Source organism: Cyprinodon tularosa, unplaced genomic scaffold, assembly GCF_016077235.1.
Source record: "Cyprinodon tularosa strain WSP-4 unplaced genomic scaffold, ASM1607723v1 ctg867, whole genome shotgun sequence".
Classification (NCBI taxonomy): Eukaryota; Metazoa; Chordata; class Actinopteri; order Cyprinodontiformes; family Cyprinodontidae; genus Cyprinodon; species Cyprinodon tularosa.
The window spans coordinates 973,731-1,000,901 of NW_024039637.1; the positions used below are offsets into that span (position 1 = coordinate 973,731).

General features: G+C 39.9%; 1 protein-coding gene across 2 annotated transcripts in view; it reads right to left on the minus strand.

Moving 5' to 3' along the window:
- Positions 1 to 4,393: 4,393 nt before the first annotated feature.
- LOC119775315 (gastrula zinc finger protein XlCGF57.1-like) overlaps positions 4,394 to 27,171 on the minus strand; it is a 29,943-nt gene continuing 7,165 nt past the window's right edge. Inside the window, exons 1-3 of one of the 2 annotated variants that reach the window (XM_038273248.1) lie at positions 20,032 to 20,082; positions 6,169 to 8,034; positions 4,394 to 4,987 (exon numbers count right to left, since the gene is read on the minus strand). In XM_038273248.1, the coding sequence (XP_038129176.1) occupies positions 6,281 to 8,034; positions 20,032 to 20,047 (1,770 nt within the window). In that variant the 5' untranslated portion in view covers positions 20,048 to 20,082 and the 3' untranslated portion in view covers positions 4,394 to 4,987; positions 6,169 to 6,280. Of the gene's footprint in view, positions 4,988 to 6,168; positions 8,035 to 20,031; positions 20,083 to 27,171 lie in introns of those variants that run through there. The other variant, XM_038273249.1, reaches the window with a different exon arrangement.

The following is a 27,171-nucleotide window of genomic DNA, read 5'->3' on the forward strand; positions in this document are numbered from 1 at the left end:
CAGTAAGTGCAATGTAATTGACCTTTTTTTTATTTTCAAGCATATTTAACATTGCTTAATTTCTCTGTTGCTTACATTTGAATCAATGAACAACAAACTGTACTATAGTTGGCTTTGTATTGAAAATACGTAGAATCTATAAAACAGTACAACAAAACATGCTTATGTATCAAGTACTACATGTAAGTACAGAAGTACTATGCAGGTTAAAACTGTGTCTATAAAATGTTCCAGACATGTTTGTTTTGAGGCTCCTTATGTTTCACTTGTCTTCTTGTTTCTGTTGCAGAGCGGCGGTTTCTTAACCATGTTGTCACATTCTTCCTAGGTTCAAGAAGATTAACAGGAGGCCCATTATACTGATCATCATGAGATGACTTATATTTGACAGAGAAGATCTTTTATCTGTACAGATATTGTTCATTAAGCTGAATCCTCTTTCACACTCAGCTGTGCTACATGGAATGGTTTGCATGCAAGTGATCAGTGGTTTAAGGTTTTCAGGCTCCCTGCTCTATCCTTTCTCTGCCCTGCAGCTATATTTGCTGTGATCAGTGGGAATAAAGTAGTTTTAATATGTTTTAAGTGGGAAAGTCCACCTGAAAACTTCATCAGTGCAGTCAGTTCATCCAGATTACCATCCTGCCTTGCAATATTATTTCTGTTGGAGCCGCTCAGACCCCCCATACCGGCGGTGCGCTGTCAGTAGGAATCCCATTCAACAGCAGCCTCTGGCCGGTCGCCACCTCGCAGTTCGCCACGGCGGATGGAAGCGGTTTTCATGAACGTAATCCAAACTGCAGGCGACAGGATAATAAAAGCAAACACGCTTTGTCGGCAGATTTCAGCCTTTTTAGTTAATTTAGGTGTTAATAAACTGTTTTAGAGGAGCGATCACAGCGCTCTGTGTCCTCAGCGATGTGTCTGTCTCACGGCCAGCTCCCAGATCAGCGTCTCTGATTGGTTGATGCGGCGCGTCAAACAGCAAAAGTTCAATTTTTCCATCTCAAGCAGCAGCATGTTTGTGGCGCGAGTGTCAACCATTGACTTTGCATATAAACTCGCTGCGCCTGCTGCGTCCGGTGTGAACGGAGTATTATTGGGCACTTTTAAGTGGTGATATGGTTATCACATAGACTACACCACTGCCTAAATGGTACAAAAATAACCTTTGTAGTAAAACGAAATCTGTAACAACCAGTAACAAAATTATAGCTCTTTTAAAATACATAAAGTCAAATAATATTCTAAATATGACCTCTTCTGTACTAGAAAGTACAGCTTCAACAAATGTTCCCAGGTCTAACAAAGTACTCAGTCAGCTTTGCAGAATAACTCTCACCTCTCAGAGCTTTTTCAGGTTTTTCAGTGTCCATGTGAGCTTTGAGATCTCCAGCACCTTTATTAGACACTGAAGCTAATGAGCCAGCTTTGCACACGGTGCACTCAGCCTCCCACTGGACTAAAAATGTTTGCTGGAGTTCATCTGTGAAGCTGAACTTTCGTTTTGGCATTTTGTAATGATTTTTAATTAATAAAAACATCAGATTTGGTTCCCTTCAGGCTGCATTGTGAACACAGCCATAGTTAGATCCTTCATTCCTCTAGTTGCTTGGTTGTAGCGGCTCTGGACACACACAGTTATAGCAACTGAAACACTTGTTTTATCAGGTGCCAAACCAACTGGACCAGAATACGTACCTACATTATTTCCTAATCTAAGTTCTCCAACAAGCAAAGGAGGATTTATCCAATGGCCAGATTTGAACTCAGGCTCTAAAAAGCAAACAGATTAATGCTGACGGAGGAGCAACAGGAAAGACTGGAGAAGACAGAAGGTGAATGCCATTAAACTATTTATTTTACAGCTTTAGTTTGGCTGAAAATATCAGAGAAAACATGGAAAAACATTGTTTCTAATTTATATGAAACCATATAAAGAAACACATTTTTACAATCCATGAGGTTTTTATTGCTGCTCGTTCATCAATTATAAGTGATTACAATAATTAGAAACATCCACAGCTGAATATAATCCATAAAATCAGTTGTATAAAATAGGTGATAGTTACTTTCAATCATAGCAGGTAAATAGAACATCTACAGAATCAAGAACAAAACTATTATAAAATTATACTTTCAAAAAATCTTTAAAAAGCAGAAACTTCACACTTCTAGAGGAGAGTCAGATTTCTTTAATACATTATTAAGACAAAGGCTTTTTACCGAGTTAAAGCAGGTTCAAACTGATCAGTAAAAATAACATCAACATCATCAATCTAGTTTATCTTTTTAAACAAACATGTTTCATCATTTAAGGACTTCAATTTACCTGAACTACAGACTCCAGCCTCTAAACTGAGTTCTTTGATGTCCCGTAGTTTAACCCCATAATCCCAGCACCCCCTTTCAAGGTGGCTGGAGCTACTTTGCAACATGAATTAGCTTGTAGCTGACTAACTCTGAGACTGACACACACTTCTATATGTCCCAAATCTTCATCTGAGACTCCTCTATAGGTGATCTACACTACCGTTCAAAAGTTAAGGGTCACATTGAAATGTCCTTATTTTTTAAGGAAAAGCACTGTACTTTTCAGTGAAGATAACTTTAAACTAGTCTTAACTTTAAAGATATACACTCTATACATTGCTAATGTGGTAAATAACTATTCTAGCTGCCATTGTCTGGTTTTTGGTGCAATATCTACATAGGTGTATAGAGGCCCATTTCCAGCAACTATCACTCCAGTGATCTAATGGTACAATGTGTTTGCTCTTTGGCTCAGAAGGCTAATTGATGATTAGAAAACCCTTGTGCAATCATGTTCACACATCTGAAAACAGTTTAGCTCGTTACAGAAGCTACAAAACTGACCTTCCTTTGAGCAGATTGAGTTTCTGGAGCATCACTTTTGTGGCGTTAATTAAATGCTAAAATGGCCAGAAAAAGAGAACTTTCATCTGAAACTTGACAGTCTATTTTTGTTCTTAGAAATGAAGGCTATTCCATGCTAGAAATTGCTAAGAAATTGAAGATTTTCTACAACGGTGTGTACTGCTCCCTTCAGAGGACAGCACAAACAGGCTCTAACCAGAGTAGAAAAAGAAGTGGGAGGCCGCGTTGCACAACTGAGCATGAAGATAAGTACATTAGAGTCTCTAGTTTGAGAAACAGACGCCTAACAGGTCCCCAACTGGCATCTTCATTAAATAGTACCTGCAAAACACCAGTGTAAACATTTACAGTGAAGAGGCGGCTGCAGGATTCTGGGCTTCAGGGCAGAGTGGTAAAGAAAAAGCCATATCTGAGACTGGCCAATAAAAGAAAAAGATTAAGTTGGGAAAAAGAACACAGACATTGGACAGAGGAAGACTGGAAAAAAGTGTTGTGGACGGATGAATCCAAGTTTGAGGTGTTTGGATCACAAAGAAGAACGTTTGTGAGACGTTGAACAAATTAAAAGATGCTGGAAGAATGCCTGACACCATCTGTTAAGCATGGTGGAGGTAATGTGATGGTCTGGGGTTGCTTTGGTGCTGGTAAGGTGGGAGATTTGTACAGGGTAAAAGGGATTCTGAATAAGGAAGGCTATGACTCAATTTTGCAACACCATGCCATACCCAGTGGACAGCGCTTGATTGGAGCCAATTTCATCCTACTACAGGACAATGACCCTAAACACACCTCCAAATTGTGCAAGAACTATTTAGAGCAGAAGCAGGCAGCTGGTATTCTATGGGTAATGGAGTGGCCAGCGCAGTCACCAGATCCGAACCCCATTGAGCTGTTGTGGGAGCAGCTTGACCGTATGGTACGCAAGAAGTGCCCATCCAACCAACCCAACTGTGGGAGCTGCTTCTGGAAGCGTGGGGTGCAATTTCTCTAGATTACCTCAACAGATTAACAGCTAGAAGGCCAAAGGTCTGCGATGCTGGAATTGCTGCAAATGGAGGATTCTTTGAAGAAAGCACAATTTGATGTAAAAAGAATCTTATTTCAAATACAAATCATTATTTCTAACCTTGTCAATGTCTTGACTCTATTTTCTATTCATTTCACAATGTATGGTGGTGAATAAGTGTGACTTTTCAGGAAAACACAAAATTGTTTGGGTGACCCCAAACTTTTGAACGGTAGTGTACTTCATTCTAATATCCATTGAGCATAGCTCTAACACTGTGGCTAAAACAGTTGGAGTGTTGGTGGGCCTGGTTTCTGCAGCTGACCTCTTAAAAAAAAACGTCCCAAAAAAAGATCAGCAAAACTGAGCAAAGCACATTAAATCTATCCTATCTTTGCTTTTTTTTCATCAGAATTAAAGTTTGTTTCTTGAATATCCTCAACCAATAGCAGTCTTTCAGCTAAAAGTTTCTAAGTCTCAAAAATAAAACGTCTGAGTTTTTTTTTTTGTTGTTGAATAAATTCATTCAGAAGAAATCGTGCCACATCATACCAAAATGGCACAGCAGGGGTCCTTCTGGATTGTTTTTCAATTTAAACATCTATAACTTCTCAATTGCTTGTTCTATGGACAGCAAACTTGCTTCATCTGTAACCAAGATGTTGTTGTTCCACTTTATTATGTTTGATCACTTCATTCCAAAAAAAGTAAGAAGCTGTGAATTTAAGCATCTATTTTTTGCTAAGGCGACATTCTTTTTTTTTTTTTACAGCCATTTAAATCTAATTTATTCAGGCCCAAAATAATTAACTTTTAAATGTTCACATCCACATATTCACCCAGGATGTGAATATTTACCAGGTTTACATTATAACACCTTATATGTTCTATTTTCTATGTAAACATAGCTGTTAATTAATGGCTTCATCAAAAAAGCCATTAATTAACAGTGTTCAAAAAACACCATTAACCTGTGAGTTTCTCATGCAATGGCGTGAAGCAGTTTATAGATGAAGAAATTATCACCAGTCAAACATGCAAAACGCTTCTGCTCTTCATTCCTGTGGTGTCTACCTGCTGTAACTGTAGAGGGGTGAAAAGCCAGTTTTAGTGGATAAAACAAAGAAGTTGGAAAACAGGCACCCCAACATTATTTTTTCGTTTTGTGTCTTTGATTTTTTATTTTATTAGATTATATGGTGTTATTCATTTAGTCCATGTAGTTCCGGCCGCGGCCGCTAGGGGGCGCTGACGCGTTGGCGGCATGAAAAAGATTGAACACACAAGAAGAATAAATCTTCCGGTTGAAGGTAAAGAAGCTCAACATGTGTGTTTCGTCTTTCTCATACCACAGGTCAGTATAAATATGGTTTTATGTACCAATATTAGTACTCTTGAAGAGTTGAAAAGGATCTTAAATTGAATCTCAACTAATGAGTCATGTAGTTCATTTTGTGATGGTTTTTGTGTACAAAACGGGACTAGTTCAGAATGCTAGTTAGAGCCAATGTTAGCTAACTTCACATATGCTAGAGCTAGCTGAAAGGACTGGAGTTAATCTGAACCTATGTTTTGCACTTTTTGAAGGAGTCCACACTCAAAGGAAATAATTTCGGTTTTTTATTTTATTTAATGCTTTTTTATGGGTTTGTTATAAAATACCAGATAAGCCATATATTTAGAATATATGTGAAGCTGAAGGCTGAAGCACATTAAAGGAATATTGTGTCTTTTCCAGTTTTATATTGAGAGTGGAATTTATGTGAGATGTAAAATACTATTGTTAAAAGCTAAGATGCTTAAATGTTAAAATATATTTTATTTATGCTGATTAAAAATGGTAAAAGCTATTAAAATAGTTAAAAAACCATTTAATGTACATTTCTACTTTGATAGTAAAATACAAAAAAGGACATTGGATTTAAAGCACTAACTACAAAGTTCATATGGTTAGACAGAGAAGCCATTTGTAAATAAATTTTGTCATTTGACATAGTTCATAATGCTAAATGGAGTATGTTAAAAGTTGATTGTTTGGTTTAAAAGGTATATTACAGCCATTTCTTATGTAATGAAGCTAATGGTCCTCTACTGAAGAATGTTGTAATGAAGTGTTTGGAACACACAAGAAGAATAAATCTTCTGGTTGAAGGTAAAGAAGCTCAACATGTGTGTTTCGTCTTTCTCATACCACAGCACCACACGTTGAGGGAAGATCATCGCACACATTACCCTCAGCCATCCGAGGTTGCAGGGTAACATAACTTATGTGAAATCAGTGTTTCTTTTTATATAAATCATTACAGATCATGCATGAATAATTGTCATCTGAATACTCAAATTACTTTCTCATTTAAAACCTTTGTCACAAATCATTCAGGAGAACAGCTTCTCACCTGTGTGAATTCTAATATGTCTATCAAGTTGAGATTTCTGAATGAAGCTTTTTCCACAGGACAGACATTCAAAAGGCTTCTCGCCTGTGTGAATTCTCATGTGAGAAGTCAAACTACTTTTATCAGTAAAATTCTTGTCACATCTCGTACAGGAAAAAGGTTTCTCACCTGTGTGAGTTCTACTGTGTCTAGTCAAATTAAATTCATGAGTAAAACTTTTTCCACAAACCATGCAGGAAAAAGGTTTCTCACCAGTGTGAATTCTGATGTGTTTATCAAGATCAGACTTAGAGGTGAAGCTTTTTCCACAGGATAGACATTCAAAAGGCTTCTCACCTGTGTGAATTCTGATATGGCGAGTCAAACTACTCTTTTCAGTAAAATTATTGTTACAAATGGTACAGGAAAAAGGCTTTTCACCAGTGTGAATTCTCATGTGACGATTCAAACTACTCTTTTCAGTAAAATTCTTTTTACAAATGGCACAGGAAAAAGGCTTCTCACCTGTGTGAATTCTCATGTGAGAAGCCAAACTACCCTTTTCAGTAAATTTTTTTTTACAAACCGTACAAGAAAAAGGATCCTCAAATGTGTGAATTCTCATGTGAGAAGTCAAATTACTCCTTTTAGTAAACTTGTTGTTACAGATGGGACAGGAGAAAGGTTTCTCACCTGTGTGACTTCTCATGTGAGAAGTCAAACTACCCTTTTCAGTAAAATTCTTTTTACAAATGGTACAGGAGAAAGGTTTCTCACCTGTGTGAATTTTGATGTGAGAAGTCAAATTACCCTTTTCAGTGAAAGTCTTGTTGCAAATGGTACAGGAGAAAGGTTTCTCACCTGTGTGAATTCTCATGTGAGAAGTCAAATTACCCTTTTCAGTGAAATTCTTTTTACAAATGGTACAGGAAAAAGGTTTCTCACCTGTGTGAATTCTCATGTGAGAAGTCAAATTACCCTTTTCAGTGAAATTCTTTTTACAAATGGTACAGGAGAAAGGTTTCTCACCTGTGTGAATTCTCATGTGAGAAGTCAAACTACCCTTTTCAGTGAAATTCTTTTTACAAATGGGACAGGAAAAAGGTTTCTCACCTGTGTGAATTCTTATGTGAGAAGTCAAACTAGCCTTTTCAGTAAAATCCTTTTTACAAATGGTACAGGAGAAAGGTTTCTCACCTGTGTGAATTTTGATGTGAGAAGTCAAATTACCCTTTTCAGTGAAAGTCTTGCTGCAAATGGTACAGGAGAAAGGCTTCTTACCTGTGTGAATTCTCATGTGTTTAGTCAAATGACTTTTAAAATTAAAACTTTTGCCACAAATCATACAAGAAAAAGGTTTCTCATTTGTGTGAATTCTGAAGTCTTTATCAAGATCTGAATTAGAGGTGAAGGTTTTTCCACAGGACAGACATTCAAAAGACTTCTCACCTGTGTGAATTCTGATATTATCCATTAAATGTTCTTTTTCTATAAAGTTTTCTCCCAATGTTAAGCATGGGAAAGGTTTCTCTCCTATATCTTCAGACTCCTGCTTCAGAACAAGCTGCTCCTTATGCTCACTTTTGGGGAGTTTCATGGTTTTCTCTTTTGTCCAGGAATGTTCTGGTTCCTTCTGCTCTTCTTTTATCTGCAAGGCGTCTGGTTCCTCTTGCTTCAAACTGGAATTCCTCTCCTGTTCACAGAGCTGCTGGTCAGAGAAATCCTCCTCTTTTCCAACATAATCCTGAAGGTGGTCTGGAAAGAAACAGCAGAAAGACTTTCTATTGGTGGTTAAACGAAGGACACTTCACGTTACTCATCCTTGCGTTGATCTAACTACATATAAACAGATTGAAACTACACCTCCCAGCATACACTGCAGCTCTGACATTACAATCAGAGGTTACAACAACTGGTTGATTATCCATCATCTGGTAAGGTTTTGACCTCCACTTTTATCATCAAAGCTTTAAAATCAGATTCCCTGCAGAATCTTAACCATTAACCACTCAAACAATGTTAAAACTGTTTTTCCTTTGTTTTGTTTTTTGCTCTACTATCTAGGATTATTATTTTTTCTTTTTACTTCATTGATCTCACACTGGAGAAATGCACCTCTACGTTTAATCCATCCCCTTGGGGAGCAGTGGACTACCACTATGCAATTGGTGGTTAAGGGTCTTGCTCAGAGACCCAGAGTGGAGGCTGTGGGGATGGAACTGGGTATTGGCAACATTCTCAGACCAGTGGAGTTACCAGCTCCACTGTGACCCTATTGATAAGCCCCAAACAAGGGTATGCACACACATTTATCACAGAAAGCCAAAATAAAAGGGAGAAGCACTTCAGAAAGCCAGAGCTCCATTCCATTCTGGTCTAATCCAGCTCTTTATCTAGCATTCTGTCTTTGCTGACCGCAGTGCAGAGCTAGACTGCAAACAGACATAATGCACATCTTCTTAAGACACAATATGGGTAATGCAAAACATCTTAAGAAAAACAGGGTTAACATAGATGACAATATTTTGATCACATTATTCTGCAGAAGAAATTTTGATTTCAATCACAAAACACAAGTTCAATCTTTTCCCCCACGGTTTATTTCTACTTCACTCTGAAGCCTACGTAGAGTAAAAATTAATCCACACAACATTCCTGTGACAAACTATTTGTTATTCTCATGAAAAAGATTCATGTAGCTGAAGCTTACTTAAGAATCTGCTTTTGTTACTTTGCATCTTTTTTTTATAAAAAATAAAATCTTTTTTTAAATCTAATGATACACAGACTTTACAAACATTATCTATATTCTTTTGATTGAATGTAGTTTTTATTTCCACTGTAGTTTTATGTTGTGTTTAGTTTTTATTCAGGTGTATTTCTAGTTAACAGAGACAGAGTCCATTTGATTTTTATTTCTCATTTTATTTTGTTAACCAGTTCCAGTGTTAAGTGTTCTGTTGAAAATAAAGTGTGTTTATCTTTGGCAGGAAATCGCATGAATTATTATGTCATTTCCATTAAATCAGTGTAAAAAGGCCTTTAAAAAATATTATCGTTTATCGCAATAGTTTTTGAGACAATTAATCGTTTAGCAAAATTTGTTGTTGTGACAGGCCTACCAACACGGCTATTCTATCCATCTATAGTTCACACAAGCAGAGCACTTATGAAGCATCAGATGTAAAGGAGGGGGGAATGTCTGTGGAATGGAAGGCCTTCGGCTTGGTCCGGCTTCTGTCCAGTGCGTCCGTCCAACAGCAACTAAAAGAGATTTGGATCAATCCAACGCAATAATAAGGCAATTTGCAAGGGGGTTCATTTTATAATTTACGGTAGCACGCGGGACATCTCCCTTTCAGCTACGGTGGTTAGCTTATAGCCGCGGCCTGTAGCACTTCTGCAGCGCGGCTCCGTCTCTCAGGCGGCGTTCACGATCCGGCAGCTTCTAGTGGCTTCTTTCAGCGAACATGATGTGTGCCATTACTGTATTTAACACACACATAAGGCGCACCGGATTATAGGGCGCGGGTTTTATATATTGGTACATATCCTCTACTACGTTTAAATACCTCTACTGCGTATTTAAAAATAGAACGGGAGCAAAACTAAGTATGTTTGTGTTTTATTCAAGTATTTATTACAAAGTATTAATCAAACCCATCAAAGTCATCATCCTCTGTTTCTGAATTAAACAGCTGCGCTAAATCAGACATGCTAATTTCCCCTTCTTCAGAGTCACTTTCCGTGCCGGGCGGCTCCTCGGAAATGATGCCGGCTTTTGGGAAAGCTCAAACAACAGAGCCAGCAGACACGTTAGCCCAAGCATCAACAATCCATCAGCAAACTGTGGCGTAACTTGCCCGGCTCTGCCTTCCACTTTTCATGAAACTGTGGTCTCCGTCGGCCATCCATCGCTCCCAAGCCGCTCGCAGCCTTACATTGAACGGCCGGTTCACACCGATGTCGAGCGGTTGAAGTTCCTTTGTCAGACCTCCCAGATTAACAGCATGCACAGCATTCATTTGTTTCACCATGTTTTTCCCATTGGCTGTGAGATGGGGACGCATGGAGTCACAGATTAACAGCGATGGTGATGAGTGGAAAAAACCACCTGGTCTCCTCACATACACCTGCCTCAGCCACGCTTTCATCATCTCCTCATCCATCCGACCCTTTTTCATTTGCCTTAATAACGACTCCAGCTGGAAAAGTCTCTTTAGGCAAAGTCTTTCTCTTAAAAATCACCATAGTTTCTGTCCATTTGCGTGGCAACCAAGCACAACAGTAAATTACGCCTTTTCATACCCCGTTGTGTGTATCGCTACCATGCTGGTCCCCTTCTTCTCCACCGTGTGATTCACCGGGATGTCAAAAGTGAGCGGCACCTCGTCCATGTGGAAGCTCGCCAGCTTTTCATTATAATCCGCCGGACGTTGCTAAGCTACTGTAGTCCTGGTCCGGATGGAAAAATTGCACTCATAGGCATGTCTCTTTGCCATTTTCAGGGTTGTTATGACAACAATGTTCTGCATAAAGCACATACCTGCTATTTTATACACAATCCACGCCCACACTTCCCCCTTTAACATTCTCATGGTGGTCTCAACAACGTCCGCAGTAACAACACACATAGGGCGCACCGCACTATAGGCCATACATTTTGAGGGAAAAAAGACGTTTATATGCGCCTTATAGTCGTGAAAATACGGTATTTTTTTATGTAGAATATCATCTAAATGCCATTTGTATGGCTTTTCAATGAGAAACATGAAATGAAACGGAAAGCTTCCGCATTTACTGAATTTTATTACAGTACCATGCGCAGTGCGCAGACAAAACTCTGGTAGCCTACGTAACTTATGTGCTGTGCAACAGCTCTGCTGCGCCGCTGGTGCATTTTTTTTAACAAGTTTGAAAATAAAGATTTTAACAAATGTTTAATCATAACCAACATGCAGGAGACCAGTCTATAAAACTGCATTCCACATGTCAGCTCTGGAAGGGACAACAGTCTCCTTTTCTTCATCCTCCTCCTAGGGCTGGGTACCGAACTTCGGTTCTTTTATGGTACCGACCGAAATGCTTCGGTTCTACAGAGTATCGAAACATGCCTCGTCTTTCGGTACCAAGTTTTGGTGATTGGCTGTAACACTTAACGTCATTGCGCCATCCAGGAAAAATACACAGGTGGTCACACCTACAGCCAGGGTTCATGTGTATCTGTTGTGAACTGGTTGTGAGCGTTGTGGAACCCCTTTAAAATGCCCCCCAGGTCAAAAGTGCGGCTTCACTTTATTAACACTGATGCCAATAGTGCTGAAAAATGCTGCTTTCAAGCTGGACGCAGCAGGAGCAGCAAAATCGCATCTGCTGCTTCCTTTTTTGCTGCTTGTACCAGCTTCTGACGCGCGGCTGAAGCAGCTTTGCTGCTCTGGCTGCGCGGTCGAAAAGTGTCTCTGACGTGCGTTGGGCGGAGCTACTCTATCCTTTATTTGCCTTGCAGCTATATTTGCTGTGATCAGTGGGAATAAAGTAGTTTTATTATGTTTTTAAGTGGGAAAATCCACCTGAAAACTTAATCAGTGCAGTCAGTTCATCCTGCCTTCCAATATTTCTGTCGGAGCCGCTCAGACCCCCACATACCAGCGGTGCGCTGTCAGTAGGATCCCATTCAACAGGCTTGTTTGTCAGACATGGTAATTTTTCTAAAGGAAAACTGCTAAGGAAAAAGGTCCTCACAATGTAACAGTGAATATTAGACACTGAATTTTTTTTTTTTATGTAAGAGGAAAAATGTAAATGGAAAAATCAGAGCTTAAAATAAAACTCAAGATTTGTACTTTTTTATGTTGTGTAATTTTCTTTTTCTTCGAATTGATATTATAAAACTGGTGTTGAAAACAGCATTGTTCAGGAACCGGTATCGAAGTGAAGGTATCAGTATTGGTACCGGAACCGAACATTTTTGAACAATACCCAGCCCTACCTTCTCCCCCCTCCTCGCTGTGTGCATCATTGGTACCCACACCTTTTACCTCCAAGATGTACACAGAATTTTAAAATTATTTTTGAGCATTTACATTCATAAAATAGCCAAAAATAAACACTATAAGCAGATTTCTTTATTACTATTGTTGGATTGCCAAAATGGACCTAAAATCAGTTGGATGAGCCATCTGAAACCATCCCCCAGTTCTTTTCCACAAAGAAGAACAAAGGGGTTTCCGGAAACACACAGTACCGGCCCATTGTGGGAGAGGCCACCTCAAACAGATCAAGCAGCTGATACTCCAACAGGAAGTGCCTCCACGTCGCTCATGGCACAGACCAATCAGCCGATACTCCAACATGAAGTGCCCCCATGTCACACATGGCACAGACCAATCAGCCGATACTCCAACAGGAAGGTCTCTCTCATTCAGTCACATCCCCTTCTCACAAACCGGTACATTGTTCGTTAATATGTTTTGCTAAATGACTTCTGCTGCTATTTGTTAATACATTTTTAATAATTTACCAATTTTAAGCTTGATGTATTAATTTTATATGATTAATTGCCTGTTATCATCATACCTGCTGCTAATGGACATCAGTGAATGTATTAATATCTGGCATATTTTGGACAATCTCAGAAGCCAGTAAATGGACTCTTATGGTTTTATTCCTTTGTTTTCTATTTTGTTTTATTCTTTATTTTTGATTTCGTTAAACTAGTCATTTAATCTACCTCATGTTTATTTTTCTTGTAGCGTGTAGTGTTTTGCATAGATGTTAGATTTTCTGTAATCCTGAATTATTAGAAAAAAGACATCATTGGTTAACTTGTAGTGGTTCTGGTCGTTCATATAACGGAGGGTTTATCACTCAGGTTGGATCCACCCCTTTTGGTAATAGTGCGAATAAACAGAGATAAGAGGTTTTTTATTGATAATTAATAGCTCTGCTAGCCACTTGACCTGGGCCAACAGATTGGTGGAGACCTGGATTTTAACAGCCGGTCCAGGAACCCTCCAGAGATGAATCTGCAGCCCGGCAAGTAGAAAATTCAAAGCTACAATTATCCAACGAAGAATACTAAATTGATTTTACCTTCGATTTTGAATAGGTTAAATAATTAGCTATAACTCCAGTTCTAGTAAATCATCTATTCATTAACTGCAGGACATTATTTTGCACAACACTATAAATACAAAATATTTAAACAGCATTTATATAGAAATGATTCTGTCCCAAGCCTTTTGATCACTATATGTGGTTGATTACTATATCCGTGACCACTATAAGCAGATTCCACTGTAGTTGCAAAAATCAAAGCAGAGTCCAACTTTTCATACAGTGCTTGTAATCACTCGGCAGGTCATATTTTAGATCACACGCTCTACACTTGTCTTACGGCACCCCTTTAGTAAACGAGGCGGCCATGGTTTGTGGTCTTTTCTTGTGCTTGTCTTTGCTTGTGCTACTGACGCTGCAATCCCAGAGCTGCGATAGCTACTCCCATTCTGTGGGGTGCCTTTGTTGGAGATGCTGAAACAAGTTAGTTGTGCTGCTAGTCTTGGTTTTGATAACTGTAGTCTGCTCCAGCTCTGCCTTGTCAAAGCCGAATAATTTCTAACTAATGGATGAAACAGGAGTCCCTTTTCTCTGTACCAACTCTTCAGATTGAGCAGCGGCCATGGCGTGAGTAAACAGAGCAGGATGCTGTCAGGCGGATGGAGGAAAGAGGAAGAGAAGCAAACGTGCAAGTAAAAAATGCAAAAGAAGAGGCTTCCTCAATTTTACAATTTAGAAACATTTCAACTCACGGCCTTTATGAAAACATGAAATAAACGAATTTGATTTATCACCCAGTCCTACTTGGAATAATATAAGCCAGGACAAAGCCTTGTTAATATATGCAACTGCATATATTAACAAGGCTTTGTCTTGGCCAACAATAAGAACTGAGGATATAAGGGCATTGCAGAGTTATTCTTTGTTTTTGCATGGCTGCTGTAATGTAATGGAAGAGCTGGAGTATGTGCAAGAGCTTGACATGCCCGTAAATATGAGAGCAATCCTTGCTAAGCTGCCATATAAGTTACAAGAGCATTGGAGAAATAAAGCTTATGATATAATGGAGACAACCGGACACCGGGCAGGATTTAGTAATATGGTTGCATTCATTGAGCGACATGTTAAGATTTTGTCAGATCCTTTTTTGGGAGAATTACAAGATTACGGGTTCAGTACATCATCCATTAGTCGTCAACGGCAACCTGGGATTAAGACCAAGGGGAATGTAGTGGCTAGCACTGTGACAACTGTAAATGCTTCAGGAGAGGTTGATCAGCAACATGCTGCAGCTAGAGGAAGTGATTGCTGTTGTGCTTGTTGTTCAGAAGCCCACCCACTAGAAGAATGCAAACAATTTAAAAGAAAACTTCACAAGGACAAAGTTTTTCTGCTGAGAAGAAAAGGATTATGTTTTGGCTGTCTGCAGCGGGGCCACCTCAGCAGGAACTGTGAAGCACGATTAACTTGTGAAATTTGTAATTAAAGGCATCCAACTGTGCTACATATAAGAAGAGAAACAAGTTTTCCTGAGTCTGAAACAGAAATATCGGAATCCTCCTCAATTGTGAATGCAACTTGTGGCCATACAGGGGCCGGTAAGGATCGTGGAATGCTATCAGTGCTCCCTGTAAAGGTTAAAGCAATAAAAAGACAATGCACCATCCAAATGCCTTCTTGGATCCAGGTAGCACTGGAACATTTTGCTCTGAAAGGCTAATGCATCAACTGAACCTTACTGAAAAGCGAACACAAGTGCTTCTTCGAACAATGGGCCAATCTAAAATAAGTCCAGCATTTTCTCTGTGTGATCTTGAGGTGGCTGGTCTTGAGAGCAATACATTTTATCCTCTGCCAGAAGTTATCACACAGAGACAAATGCCTGTGACCAAAAATGATATGATAACATCAGAAGATTTACTAAAATGGTCATATCTGTCAAGCATTAAAATGCCATCTATAAATTCTGAGGTTGATCTGTTGATTGGTACCAATGCTCCAAGGTTATTAGAACCTTGGGAAGTCATTAACAGTAAAGGTAATGGCCCATATGCTGTCAGAACTGTACTTGGCTGGGTAGTCAATGGGCCCTTGGATAGCAGTGGTGTTCAAGAAGATCCATCTGTAACAGTGAACAGAATTTCAGTGAACAAGCTGGAGGAACTGCTCAAGAGCCAGTACAATCATGATTTCTGTGAAGGATCAACTGATAAACAAGAAATGTCTAGAGAAGACCAAAAGTTTCTCAATATTATGGAAACATCTGCAGCAATACAGGATGGAAAGTATTGCTTGAACCTGCCATTTAAAAGAATGGGTGTCTGTCTACCAAACAATTTTGCAGTAGCCAAACAAAGAATACGAAGTCTCAGGAAAAGATTCATGTTCAATCAGAACTTTCACCAGGAGTATGTGGAGTATATGAACAACATAATTTCATGCAGGTATGCAGAACGTGTACCTGAGCATCTTTTGCATTGTGACAATGGAAGAATTTGGTACATTCCCCACCATGGGGTTTACCATCCAAAAAAGAGAACTTTACGAGTGGTGTTTGACTGTGCTGCGGTGTTTAAAGGAGTGTCCTTGAATAGTGAGTTGCTGCCAGGCCCCAACCTCACTAACACTCTGTTGGGGGTCCTTCCGAGGTTTAGAGAAGAGTCCATAGCTATAATGGGAGACATTAAAGCTATGTTTCATCAAGTACAGGTGCCAGAAGGAGATCGAGACTTCCTCCGATTTTTCTGGTGGCCAGATGGGGACATTCCACAGGAACCAGTGCCTTATAGAATGAAGGTCCATCTATTTGGAGCCGTCTCGTCCCCCAGCTGTGCAGCCTTTGCTTTAAGAAGAACTGCCCAAGACAATCAGAATGAATTTCCACCAGAGGTCATAGAAACTGTAAGACAGAACTTTTATGTTGAGGATTGCCTGAAAAGTGCAGCCACAGAAGAGGAAGCTATCCATTTGATAAAAGATCTTGTTGCTCTGTGTGAAAAAGGAGGCTTCACATTGGAAAAATGGATAAGCAACAGTCGTGTTGTTCTGCAGGCCATCTCAGAAGAGCAGAGGGCTAAAGATTTGAAAATGTTGGATCTGGATATCGATAAGCTTCCAATGGAAAGAGCTTTGGGTCTGCAGTGGTGTGTGGAGACTGATGCCTTCCAGTTAAGATGAAGCTGAACCAGCAAGCCCTGACCAGACGGGGAATGTTATCCGTGAATAGTTCTGTATATGACCCTTTGGGTTTCCTGGCACCAGTAACATTGCAGGCAAAACTTATGCAGCAGGAACTGTGCAGAAGAAGCTGTGGCTGGGATGATGCACTCCCACAAGATATTTTGCACAAATGGAAAAAATGGCTGGAGGAGCTTGAGCTACTATCCACATTTAGTGTTGACCGCTGCATAAAACCTGTGGGGTTTGGAGCCATAAAGCATGCACAATTGCACAATTTTTCAGATGCTAGTGAAACTGGATATGGAACTGTTGTGTATATTCGTATGATAAATTATGAAAACATCATTCATGTTGCTTTCCTTATGGGGAAGGCCAGAGTAACACCACTAAAAGTTATCACCGTTCCCAGGCTTGAACTGTCAGCTGCTGTCTTAGCTGTGAAGGTGGATGCCATGGTCAAAGCAGGGCTGAATATGCAACTGGATAAATCAATGTTCTGGACTGATAGCACATCTGTGTTGAGATACATTAATAATGAAGACAGATGCTTTCACACATTTGTTGCTAATAGAATTGCAACCATCAGAAATTTGTCTGAACCTACTCAGTGGAATCATGTCAGTACAAAAGAAAATTCTGCTGATTATGTGTCTCGTGGAATGAAAGTTTCAGACTTCCTGAAAACCAGGACGTGGCTGGATGGACCACAATTTTTGTGGAAAGATGAAGAAAAGTGGCCCAAAGGGGTGATTGATGTAGAATTAGATGTCAGAGACAAAGAAATTAAGAAGGAGACTGCAGTTAACATCATTGGCCTCGACACTCCTGCACCTACTGACCAGCTTATTTCACATCTTTCTGACTGGAGAAGACTTAAAATAGCAGTGGCTTGGTACCTAAGGCTGAAGTGTGTCTTAAAGGAGAAATGTAGAAGGAGAAAACAGCTGGACCCTTTAATAGACAAGAATGCGTTTGTGCATCAGATGAACACAAGAAGGCGCCAAAGCACAACTAATCACTCAAAAGGTCGAAGTTTGTCATTGGCAGAGCTTCAAAATGCAGAGATCTTCATCATTTTGTACTGTCAGCAGCAGAAATTCCAACATGAGATTGAAGCCTTGTCACACAACTCTAAAGTGAGCCGTATGAGCCCTATCTATGTATTGGATCCTGTTTTGGAAGATAAAGTTTTAAGAGTTGGAGGCCGGCTTCATAGAAGTGCAATGCCAGACGAAGAAAAACATCCAATAATTCTGGCCAAAGAACAAAACATCTCTAAGTTAATCCTTAGACATTTTCATCAGGTTCTTGGACATGCACGACAGGGCACATACACTGTCGGCTGTAAGAAAAAGGTTCTGGATTACAAAGGGAAATTCTGCTGTGAGAAAGGTTATTGGTGAGTGCAGCATCTGCAGGCGATATAACAGTCGACCTTTAATGCAAAAAATGGCTGACTTGCCCATTGCAAGGATTCTCCCAGACAATCCTCCATTTTTTAATACAGGGATTGATTATTTTGGGCCTTTTGAAGTTAAAAGAGGAAGAACATGTTGCAAGAGATATGGTGTGTTGTTTACTTGCCTGGCAAGTCGAGCCATCCATTTGGAGGTTGCAGCTACACTTGATACAGATTCTTGCATCAATGCATTGAGAAGATTTATCAGCAGAAGAGGACAAGTTAAACAGTTATGGTCTGATAACGGAACAAACTTTGTTGGTGCTGAGAGAGAACTGAAAGAAGCTCTTGTTAATCTAAATCAGGACACAATAAAGTCCTTTTTGGCACAGGTGGAAATAAATTGGATTTTTAATCCACCTGCTGCTTCACATTTTGGTGGTGTTTGGGAGTGAATGATTCATCTGGTGAGAAAGGTACTTAACTCAGTGCTATAATTCTGGCCAAAGAACAAAACATCTCCAAGTTAATCCTTAGACATTTTCATCAGGTTCTTGGACATGCACGACAGGGCACATACACTGTCGGCTGTAAGAAAAAGGTTCTGGATTACAAAGGGAAATTCTGCTGTGAGAAAGGTTATTGGTGAGTGCAGCATCTGCAGGCGATATAACAGTCGACCTTTAATGCAAAAAATGGCTGACTTGCCCATTGCAAGGATTCTCCCAGACAATCCTCCATTTTTTAATACAGGGATTGATTATTTTGGGCCTTTTGAAGTTAAAAGAGGAAGAACATGTTGCAAGAGATATGGTGTGTTGTTTACTTGCCTGGCAAGTCGAGCCATCCATTTGGAGGTTGCAGCTACACTTGATACAGATTCTTGCATCAATGCATTGAGAAGATTTATCAGCAGAAGAGGACAAGTTAAACAGTTATGGTCTGATAACGAAACAAACTTTGTTGGTGCTGAGAGAGAACTGAAAGAAGCTCTTGTTAATCTAAATCAGGACACAATAAAGTCCTTTTTGGCACAGGTGGAAATAAATTGGATTTTTAATCCACCTGCTGCTTCACATTTTGGTGGTGTTTGGGAGTGAATGATTCATCTGGTGAGAAAGGTACTTAACTCAGTGCTGCGTCAGCAAATTCTTGATGACGAAGGGCTAAGTACAGTGTTCTGTGAAGCAGAAGCCATCTTGAATGATCGCCCTATTACAACCCTCTCAGATGATCCAAATGATTTGGAGCCACTTACCCCAAATCATCTGCTCTTGCTCCGAGGAAAGCCTTCACTTCCCCCTGGAACATTTAAGCCGCAAGATAAGTATGGAAGAAGAAGGTGGAGACAGGTACAATACCTGGCTCATCTGTTTTGGAAGAGATGGGTTCGAGAATACTTACCCTTGCTTCAAGAAAGACAGAAATGGAACGAAAAGCGGAGAAACCTTGCTGCTGGAGATATTGTGGTCATAATGGATCCTTCTGCGCCCCGAGGATCCTGGCCTCTTGGAAAGATTCTGGAATTGTTTCCAGATAGTCGTGGTTTCGTGAGATCAGTGAAATTGAAAACTAAGACCAATATTATTGAGAGACCAATTTCCAAACTTTGCATGGTGTATGGTGTCTAAATTAATGTTGCATTTGTATCACATATTGCCTCCTGTATTATTATTGTTTGAGAATTGGCATATTTGTTTATTATGCCAATTTTTTATTTATTTATTTATTATTTTTTGTTTTGTTTGTGATCACTAGATGGGGCTGTCAGCTCCAGTATATAAATGATGAGATGACAGGTAATTGACAGGTGTTGAATCCGGAAGGGCATACAAGTTTTTGACCGCTGTGGCGGAGTCGTTGTTATCCCTGTGGCCGTGCATTGTGGAATAAATGATTTTCATGCACAAAATGATTCATCTGGCTAGAACAACTTATGTACTGCAAGAAGATCGTTTGAATCACGTTTACATGCGATCTACAGGTACGTTAGCCGCTAGGCGCGTCATAACAAGCAGCAACGGATCAATGCAAAATAGTGCAGTGTGAAACTGGCTATTATAGGAAAGATTTCTGTTCAATCTCCTGCTTCAGAACAAGCTGCTCTTCCTGCTCACCTATGGGGAGCTCCATGGTTTCCTCTTTTTTCCAGGGATGTTCTGGTTCTTTCTTCTCTTCTTTTATCTGCAGAGGTTCTGGTTCCTCTTGGTCCAAACTGGATTTCCTCTCCTGTCCACAGAGCTGCTGGTCAGAGAAATCCTCCTCTTTTCCAACATAATCCTGCAGGCGGTCTGGAAAGACAGACACAGCAAAAAGACGTTCTATTGGTGGGTAAATAAAGGACACCTCACATAAAAGCACCAAACTCTGTCCTTCAGTTTGAGGAATGAGTGGATCCTGTAAAGCCGGGGTGCCCAACCAGTCGATCGCGATCTACCAGTTGATCGTGGGCGGAGTTTCAGTCGATCACGAGAAGTTTTACAATGTAGACCTATTTATGGCTATGACAAAAAAATAAATCAATTAATTAAAAAAAACACTAATCAAATCACTGATCCCGAGAGGACAATGTGTGTTTCCATAATAATAGAATGAAATATAAAAAGTATGGAGCGAACCTTTTTTTATGCATGGTGATTGCTGGGCATGGTTTGCCGCGGTTGCTAGGTTGTTTCCAGGGACTCTAAAGCGCGAAGAGGAATCTGAAGAGATAATGAGATAATGACATCTATCACCACTGATGGGGCTCCATCTATGGTTGGGCGCACTGCTGGATTCGTTGCTCTGTTCAAGCCGTCTGAAATGATTTTTGGAGCTACCGCTGCATCATTCATCAACAGCAGCTGTGCGGCAGTATTTTAAATATGAAGCATGTCATGCCATGAAGATCGCTTGCTCTGTTCGGGCCGGGAGTTTACAGAGGCGTTTATTCCGTGCCCAGCTGGAGGAGGCAGGTGCAGACCACACTGATCTGCTGCTGCACACCGACGTCAGGTGGCTGAGCCGTGGCGGATTCTTTGAAAGATTTTTGGAACTTTTGCCGAAATTAAAGAGTTCCTGAAACAGTCAACAACCAATTCTGCTGTTTGTTACATCTTCACATCCACATAGTTTGTACTTAGTATTTTTCTCTTTCTGTTTTCCTGTTGAATTTTAAACCATTGGACAGTTTATCTGCCAATGCCCAGTGAAGTTTATCATTCTGAAATAGCGGACTTCCCTTCTCCTTCTTCCTGCTTTGAAGTCATCTTAGACTTAGGTTTTATTTGTCATTTTGTTTACAAAGTGTAAAACAAAGAGGAAATTTAGTTTTGGAACAGCTCTCTGGACAATTTCATCTTTTTTTTAAAGTGCAGCCTGTAAAATTAGTAAACTACATATATATATAAACAGTGATATAAACATATGACTGTAAATTTACAGTTCAATTTTTTATTTTTTTTTCATCTCTACTGGACTGTGTGTGGATCAATTGGTTTATTTAGATTATTTGACCGCACAGCCTTTGTCTGGAGATCTTGACTGCTCTTTTCTATAGTTTTGGTGAGTCTTGTGAGTGAGTGAGTGAGTGAGTGAGTGAGTGAGTGAGTGAGTGAGTGAGTGAGTGAGTGAGTGAGTGAGTGAGTGAGTGAGTGAGTGAGTGAGTGAGTGAGTGAGTGAGTGAGTGAGTGATATGTTGTGAAGTTCTTATGAGATTGTTATGTTTTTGCAACCTATTTTTTGACACATTTGATAATTTCCCCGTTTATTGGACTTACTGTTTATTCTCCACATGTGCAAATCATAAACAAATTCTGCCCATCCCTTGTGTTTGGCTTGGTAAATCTCGGCATGCCATCTACTTCAAAAGTAGATCAGGGATTAGGAAAATTGGCATAATTGTATGCTATGCGCACAGTGTAAATATGGCTATCATATGGCAGTCTTCTGTACAGTGATGCAGGTCATACATTAAAAAATGTTCATTAAATTTTTTTCTCTCAGACATTGGAGAGGTGCATTTAAATGTTATAGAGCTAAACATGTTAAATTGGTGACCTGTTATGTTGTTATTATTGTCTTGTTGCTGCATTTATTTTGTCAGGGAAAACTAATCCTGAGTCAGTTAAAAGTCAGGGAATTCTGAAATGATGTAAGACTGTGGAAACCCTGTATAAAATAACTATGTATAATGATTCTCTAGAAAAGTCACATTATATTAATAGTATTATCTTGTATAAACAAACCGTGACTCTAAAATAAAAGTTATTCATTTCTGACATTTACTTCTTTCTTGTGATTTATCTTAAGTTTTTAACCTGTCAAGTTTTTTTTTTATTTTTAACATTACAATTTATTTAAGTTTAAAGCAAACTTTAGTTTGAAAAGAATGTGCAGGAAGGATTGAAAAGCATGTTAACACGGTAATGTAGGCATGAGTTCATTATCTGACGCATGCATATACACACCAGGAACCTGGAAACTTAAAAAATACCGAATAACAAAAAACATTTAAAAAACAAACATGTTTCATTGATATATATATATACAAAAATAAATATTAGGAACTATATTTATCAAACATTATACTGGGCAAGTAAAAATTGTTTCTGGGCAAATGAAATGTGAAAGCCACTTGCCCAAAGGCCATGAAGTAGTATTTCGTGCGCACGAAATACTACTTCATGGCCAAAAGTTAAAATTTTTTTTGACTATGTCATCAGAGGGGCTCCGTAGATATTAAGTCAATTGATCACAATTCCTGGATGCTATTGAGGAAAAATGTTAATATTTTCGTCTAAAAATTAATCAAACATAATTCAAGGTTTATCACATTAGCTACTGAGCTAATATATTTTCACAGGAATTAATTACAATATAGATTTAGAGATTTTTTTAAAATAATTTCCCTTACAGATTCGCCTCTTTGAACTGTTACTTTAGAGCTCACATATAAAGCCTTAAATGGTCAAACTCCATCTCATATCAGATCATTCCTTATGTTCCTAACAGAGCACTTCACCCTTAATCTGAACATTTACTAGTAATTCCTAGAATTTCTTGAAGAAGAAAGGGATCAGGATCTTTTAGTTATCAGGCTCCTCTGCTGTGGAACCAACTACAAGTGTTAGTCGGTGAGGCAGAAAAGCTTACAGTTGGAATGCCTTATGTTATCCAGAGCTATCTCTATAGTTATGCTGCTATAGGCTTAGACTGCTGGAGGACATAGAAACCCCTTTTCAGATCACTACCGCGCCATCGGCAGCCATCCTTCTGTTAACAGCTAGCTTGTTAGCCATCTGGACCAGAAACCTTTTCTGACAGCTTCAAAATATGAATTTTAATACACAATCCTATTTCTTCTAATACAACCACAGTTGCCGCAATCCGGAAATCTGCCACTATGCTGGAGAACTTTAAGGCCTGCAGTTCCTAACAACATAATTTTATTCATCTTTTGAGAACAAACTTCTCACCAGTAGTTATGTCATTTCCTGTTTCATGTGATGCTGTCGCTTGACAAACTACAACCTGAGAGTAACACTGCAGCCACAGAAACTCTGGGGGGCCAAAAATGTGCCATTATATAAAAAAAGGATGATGGTATGTATATTTTTCCCTCTCTGAGTGTCTGTCCAGCTACTGAGGAGCAACAGGAGAAGAGTGGTTTTCTTCTCAGCATGAAAACACCAGAGCTGGGTATTTTCAGCTCATGTGGGAGGAAGCAGCTGTACTACAACTGTGTGAAAGTGCTGAATTTTCACTCTCTGGCTGGAGTGAAGGAGTCAAAATGGTGTGAGGTATTTGCCTCAGACGTTACCCCTAAAGGCAGGTGGAGGGTCCTGTATAAACCCCATGTTGAGAAAAGGATGGCGGACCTTCAATGGAGGATTATACATGGAGCAATAGCCACGAACAGACACAGAGCTCGCCTGGATCCAGGCACTGGGGAGGGCTGTCTGTTCTGCACTCACAGGGAAACGTTAGATCACTTAGTGGTGGGTTGTCCTCGGCTAGTTGATCTTTTTAAAGTTTGAAAGGATGGGTGGAAGCTTTGGGGGAGGTTTTCTCTCTTCCTCTGTTTGTTTTTGGACCCAGATACACAGTGAGGAGAAAACTGAAATTAGTTTTAATTAATTTTTTGTTTGGGGTGGCTAAACTAGCCATTTGGAGAACCAGGAAGAATCAGATGCTGGGTAAGGGTTGGACAGATGTGGTGCAGAGCCTGAAAGGTCTGGTTGCAGCTCATCTTAGAGTGGAGCATGCTTTCTACAATCTTTTAAATTTTGAAAATTTTATAAATTTTAAGTATGTATGCTTCATTTATAAAGCGCTACATGGACTAGCCCCACCTCCTGTGTCTACTCTGTTCAAACACAAGACTTCAAGGGGCCTGAGAAGCAGGGCCTCCTCCAGAGGAGACTGTGAGGTTCCTCACAGAAGAACAACTTTTGGTCAGAACACTCTCTCTATGAGAGCCACTAACATCTGGAACAGTCTTCCTCTGCACATACAGGAGAGCCCTACACTGATCAGCTTTAGAGCTCAACTCAAACTACAGATGAAAACAAACCAGTCATGTAACTAGGGTTGTCAAAAGTATCGATACTCCAAAAAGTATCGATACTAAAACGTTGTATCCGGATACGATACTCATTTTTAAAAGTATCGATACTACCGCTGCCGCGCGCGGCCGTATGCTGTCGGTCAGGAGATGTGGGACCTTCCTATCGGTGACGTAATCAAAATGGCCGACTTTGATGTGGGCGGAGTTACAGACTGAAGCGAGAAGCTACATGCAGCAGTGTGTATGTGAGGGCACAATAACAGAAGAGAGCATGGCCAGTGCTGCTGCAGGAGGGCCAAAACAACCAGTTTTGGTCGACAATGATAAAGGCAAGAGTGCTGTTTGGAGGTATTTTGCCTTCGAGCCTGACACGGAAGGGAAACCGAAAGACGTTGATAGGCCAGTCTGCAAACACTGTTTCAAGTCAGTGGCGACCAAGTCCAGCAGTATGACAAACTTGGCGAAACATCTGAAGGACCGACACCCTGGCCTTTACACTGAATTTCGACAGGTTAGTGTGTTTCTTTTCAAACTTACCTATTACTAATGCTATCGTAGCCGGTAGCCCGCATTAATGTTAGCGTGTGATTGTTAGCCGCAGCTAGGTACATTGCTAGCTGCGGCTAATAATAACGCGCTAACATTAATGCGGGTCAATAATAGGGTGGCCAGTCCGGATTTTCATTGCACTGTCCGACGTGTATATGTCCTCCTTTACCCACAGATTCCATATACTCCATCAGCGCACCGCTCCGCTCACGTACGTCGTGCGGAGTACTTGTCTGTCATGTAAATCAATCAGTCTCTGTCCACGTACGTCTTTTCCGTCCCTTACCATAAAAACATACGGAACTGAGCTCTTTTTTTGCTCCGCTCCCGTCAGTCCAGATTAAGACCAGCAATTGCAATCGCACCAAACAGGAAAAAGAATGTAGAGAAGACCCGGTTTGTCAAATTAAATTATAGTAAAAACAGATCATAGTTCATACAAACTATGTTTGATCCTAGCTATTCCTGTTACAAAAATCCGCAACAGAAAGAAAATATTTGGGCAGAAACTGAACATCTGCTGGATGATAATGGAGATTTTTTTTTTATATGTCATATTAAATTAAACGTTCACAGGGTTTATACAGGAATGTAGAACTCTTAATTTAATGCTAATAGAAATAATTTTAATGCCATCAACAAGTATCATGTACACAAGTTATTAGTTTACGTGAAAATAAGGAGCTGTAAGTAGAGCAGGGAATATTAGCCCGAACCCGACGGGACCCGAGAGGTCCCGCCGGGTTCGGGCGGGTTCGGGCTGTACTTTTTATTATTTCATTCGGGCCGGGCCGGGCTCGGGCTTTAAACCGTTATATCCGCGGCAAATAAATGATCATGTGATAACGTTCGATCTATACGCGATGAATGCAAAATGGATGTTACAGAAGTGAAACGGAGATTAGCCCTTAATGCGCACAATTGAAAAATGTCGGGCTGCAAACGGGTCGGGCTCTACGAAGCTGTCAATCATAACGGGCCGGGCCGGGCACGGGCCTGGTTCTTTCGGACTCGGGTCGGTTTCGGGCTGACTTTCAAGGCCCGTTTCATGCTCTAGCTGTAAGCACGTTTCCATGACTCAAGTTTGTAGATAGATAGATGGATAGATATCTATATAGCTAGATAGATAGATAACACAGTGAAATCATCTTTACTCTGGACAGGCTGCAGCCATGTCACAAATTCCTCTTTTCCAGCCACTTTTTGAAATTTGCATCGTCCTATTCTCTAGGTCTTTCTCCGCCTTGAGCTTCTTTTCCAAACAACTGCTTTATGATCAATTGCAGCAGTTCTGCTCAAATTAATCGTGTCAAAAAATTGTCATTTTTTAAACACCACAATGTATTAAATAAATCCAAATGCTGGGAACCAATTCTTTTTTTACATCTCTTTAATATTTTGTTCTATTCAGCTATACAAGCATCATCTTTAAACTACTAAGAATTGTACTATAAATGTGACTTTACCAGATTCTTATGTACACCTTAATAATTTATTAATATGCCGCACAATGTCTTCCTTTTTGATGCTATAGAAATGGCCACCCTATTCATTAATGTAAATTGTACGTTAATGATCATAAACAACTTAAATAAATAAATCAGAGACGTAGTATGTCCATATTACGTTAATAGACACTGTCAGTATATATAAGCATAGAGTTAATACATTTACATAAATGTTGGTGACTGAAAAGTGTCATTTTCTCTCTTGAAGTCACAGAATGAAGCAGAGAGAAGTAGACCTGCGTCCACGCCGTCCAAACACCATCAGACACAGCCGACTCTAACATCTATGTTTGACCAACAACGCCAATATGATGCCAAGTCCCCTGAAGCTATAAAACTAAACAGAGCTGTGGCGGAGTACATATGTATGGACCAGGTTCCTATTTACACTGTGGAGAAACCTGGGTTCAAACAACTTATTAAGCAGCTAAACCCAAGGTATGCTCTTCCCTCCCGGAATCACTTTCTGTACAGTGAAATCCCAGAGCTGTACAACACAACAAAACAAACAGTCTTGCAGCAGCTTCAGGGGAATCCGTACTTCTCCTGTACCACTGACCTTTGGACCAGCAGGGCGGCATCCTCTTTCATGGCTGTAACCCTGCAATTTATTACAGAGTCCTGGGACATGCAGAGCTGGTGTCTGGGATGTG